At 38.4% G+C, this 3,837-nt stretch overlaps 1 protein-coding gene across 2 annotated transcripts in view; it reads right to left on the bottom strand.

Annotated features, from left to right (window-relative positions):
* The window catches only part of LOC106873056 (HEAT repeat-containing protein 4), a 595,254-nt gene that overhangs the window by 585,106 nt on the left and 6,311 nt on the right, over positions 1-3,837 (bottom strand). For both annotated transcript variants that reach the window (XM_052975734.1, XM_052975735.1), the window contains exon 2: positions 1,314-3,342. In XM_052975734.1, the coding sequence (XP_052831694.1) occupies positions 1,314-1,984 (671 nt within the window). In that variant the 5' untranslated portion in view covers positions 1,985-3,342. The remainder of the gene's footprint in view (positions 1-1,313; positions 3,343-3,837) is intronic.

Here is a 3,837-nt window from a genome sequence, read left to right as displayed (position 1 = left end):
TATATATATATATCATATATATATATATATCATATATATATATATATACACACACACATACGTGTGTGCTTGCGTGTCTATACACACACACACACACACACACACACACACATATATATATAGATAGATGCATACACAATTAAGTAATTATATGTGCATATGAGTGCATGCTTGTTTGCACATATACATTGTATGTACACATATATGTATGTATATATTATAGACACACACATACATACATACACACAAATAAACTGTTGCTCATGTAAATATATGATTGTTAGTCTGTGCACACACACACACACACACTATTATATATTCATATGTACTTTGATGTGTGTGCGTGTGTGTGTGTGCATGTGTGTGTGTGTGTGCATGTGTGTGTGTGTGTGTGGTCATTGTGTGTATAATTTATAGAATTATCAAGCAAGAAAAAATATGAGAGAGAAAGCTAAAGAAAGATAAAGAGAGTGTGAGGAAAGAAAAGAGAGAGAGGGAGAGAGAAAGAGAGATAAGGAAAGAAAGAGAAAGGGAAAGAGTGAGAGGGTAAGAAAGTGTGGGGTGGATACTATGACAATGAGAAGTAGGAAAATCAGGTGGGATTTATAAAAAAGAAGACAAAAGAAAAAATATAGTAATAGAGTAGAGAGAGAGGGAGAGAGACAGAGAGAAGATATATAGTGGGGGAGAGAGAGAGAGAGAGAGAGATAGAGTGAGAGGGAGAGGGGAAGAGACTAAGGTAATTAAATTGACAGGCAGGCAGGCAGGCAGGCAGACAGACAGACAGACAGACAGACAGACAGGCAAAGAGACAGACAGACAGACAGACAGTCAAAGAGACAGACAGGGAGATATAAAGAGAAACAGACGGACAAGGAGACAGATAGGTAGAAAAGCAGAGGAGCAGACAAACATTTAATAAACAAATGGAGAATGACAAAGAGTCTTAAGGGGGGGTAGAAGGAGAGAGAGACAGAGAGAGAGACAGAGAGAGAGACAGAGAGAGACAGAGAGAGACAGAGAGACAGAGAGAGAAAAAGACAGAGACAGAGAGAGACAAACAGACAGACAGAGTGAACAACTAATAAAAAGAAAGAAATAGAGGTAGAGAGAGAAAAAGAGATTGAAGGAAGAGAGTAGCACTAATTAGAAAAGCAGAATGTCTGTGAGATGGAGAGGAATGGTGGGAGGAAAAGAAAGTGATATAAGAAGAAAATGTAAGGGAGGGGGATTGACAGTGAGAAAGAGAGAGAGAGAGTATCATAAAATAGAGTGTGATGGTGAGAGAGAAAGAAAGCTGTTTTTTTTATCACCTGCAGTATTTTTTATTCCATTTTGGCTTCTGGGAATATTCTTGCTTCTGTTGAAGACATTCCATATCTTTGGAGCAAACCATTTTGCTATAACCGATCTCTTCCACCACATTTAACTGTCTCTGGGTCTGCAATTCCTCGTGGACAACAGTGAGCGTCACCGATTTTTTGCTTTCTCTTCTGGTTCTCCAAGACACACGACGATTCCCCTTCAAAATGCTTTGATGGGAAGATAAAGGAAACACAGATTTTGGACTGGAAGCAGGTATAGAATTGGAATGAGGCAAAGAAGTGGATGATGAGGAAGAGAACGATGACAGGGAAGATGGTGTCGATGCCAATCTTGAAGAATTGAATGATCGCAATAATTCTATTTTCTGTTCTTTCCTTTCTCTGGGATATTTTGGATAACAGGAATGAACATAATTGAAATAATGAGACTTCTGGTGATATTTCGGTGCATTTTTGGCTGACAAAATACTGGAACAGCTTTTCTGCAAGAGTTCTGTATTATGGAAGAATTCTTCTAGGAATTTTTCATCAAAAGAAACTGGCGCAGGGCAAAATTCTTTGAAGACGTCCTGTCCAAATTTCAAAATGTTACACATGGATTTAATTTGGTCATCTTTCGACCCCAAGAATAATCCTGAAATTCTTGGACTTTCAGCCATTTTTTAGATCAATTTAGTACGGTTTTGAGAATAATTAAATGTTTTTTTTTTATATATATATTTAGTTCCACATCAATCCTAGCCAAGTTGATTGATAATCAAAGGCATTCCAATCATGACCATCCCATCATTTATTGCAACATAGTTCATCTCCAACGATGCTATCTTACATGACCTTTCATCATCATCATCATCGTTTAACGCCCGCTTTCCATGCTAGCATGGGTTGGACGATTTGACTGAGGACTGGTGAAACCGGATGGCAACACCAGCCTCCAATCTGATTTGGCAGAGTTTCTACAGCTGGATGCCCTTCCTAACGCCAACCATTCTGAGAGTGTAGTGGGTGCTTTTACGTGTCACCCGCACGAAGGCCAGTCAAGCAGTACTGGCAACGGCCACGCTCAAAATGGTGTATTTTATGTGCCACCCGCACTGGCAACGATCTCGCTCGAAAATCCTATGAAGGCCAGTCAGGCGGTCTATGAAAAAATCAAAATGTGATCTGCATGTGGCTTAATGGTTAGAATATTCAGTTCATGATCATAAAGTTGTGAGTTCAATTCCCAGCAACACATTATGTCCTTGACCAAGACAATTTATTTCACATAGCTCCAGTCCACTGAGCTGGCAATAATGAGTAGTACCTGTATTTTCAAAGGGCCAGCTTTGTCACATCTTGCATCACACTGAAACTCCCTGAGAACTATGTTAAGGGTACACGTGTCTGTGGAGGGCTCAGCCACTTGGACGTTAATTTCATGAGCAGGCTGTTCTCCTGATCGAATCAGCTGAAACCCTCATTTTCATTACCAACAGAGAGCCAGTTATTTTCAGCAGAACAAGTGAACATACATATACTACCTTATTGGCTCAGAACTTCAATGCCTTGTATTTGCATGTGTGTGGATGTGTGTCTGTCTGTCTGTGTCTACTTTATATATATAGAAAGGATACTGTTAATCCAAGTATGCACCACTGTGTAACACTAGGATCATTATCATAATTTATTACTATACAAGATATTCAACCACCAAAATATTAGGTGCCTCAGTTAAATCACGTTTTCCTGATTGTTTGCTTGATTGATTTTTTTTGAGTGTCTAATATCATTATCTCAGAAACTACTGAACCAAAAAAGACCAAATTGTTTTTTAATCAAAGATTACTAAGCACTGATTTTGTTTGCTTGTTTCTTTTTTCTTTTAAATTGAAAATTATTGTATGTTTGTTTTTTGATTTGTCTTTTTTTTGTGTGTGTGTATGCGTTTGTTTCTTTTGATAAAACTTCTTTAACAAGTCCAAGAAATATTAAGTCAACTGTCCATCTTTATTCAAGATTTTATCTTGGAGGCAATCTGCAAGACAGAGAAAAATAGAAGAAATCAGTCATATGTAAACTCAAACAAAAAATACACACACATGCACACACACACACACACACAGTGTCTTATTGCAACAGGGTTACTGGATCAGTTTCACAAAAAGTAGCATGAAAGTTTCAAAATGTAGTAGATTGTATTAGACAGTAGACTAAAATGCTATTTTAAAAAAATTAAATGCATGTCTGTATGTATTTATATATATAGGCACAGGAGTGGCTGTGTGGTAAGTAGCTTGCTTACCAACCACATCGTTCCGGGTTCAGTCCCACTGCGTGGCACTTTGGGCAAATGTCTTCTACTATAGCCTCAGGCCGACCAAAGCCTTGTGAGTGGATTTGGTAGACGGAAACTGAAAGAAGCCCGTCGTATATATGTATATATATGTGTGTTTGTGTGTCTGTGTTTGTCCCCACAACATCGCTTGACAACCGATGCTGGTGTGTTTACGTCCCCGTAACTTAGCGGTTC

Source organism: Octopus bimaculoides, chromosome 22, assembly GCF_001194135.2.
Source record: "Octopus bimaculoides isolate UCB-OBI-ISO-001 chromosome 22, ASM119413v2, whole genome shotgun sequence".
In the NCBI taxonomy this organism is placed as follows: domain Eukaryota; kingdom Metazoa; phylum Mollusca; class Cephalopoda; order Octopoda; family Octopodidae; genus Octopus; species Octopus bimaculoides.
This window is presented reverse-complemented; position numbering and strand designations above follow the sequence as displayed.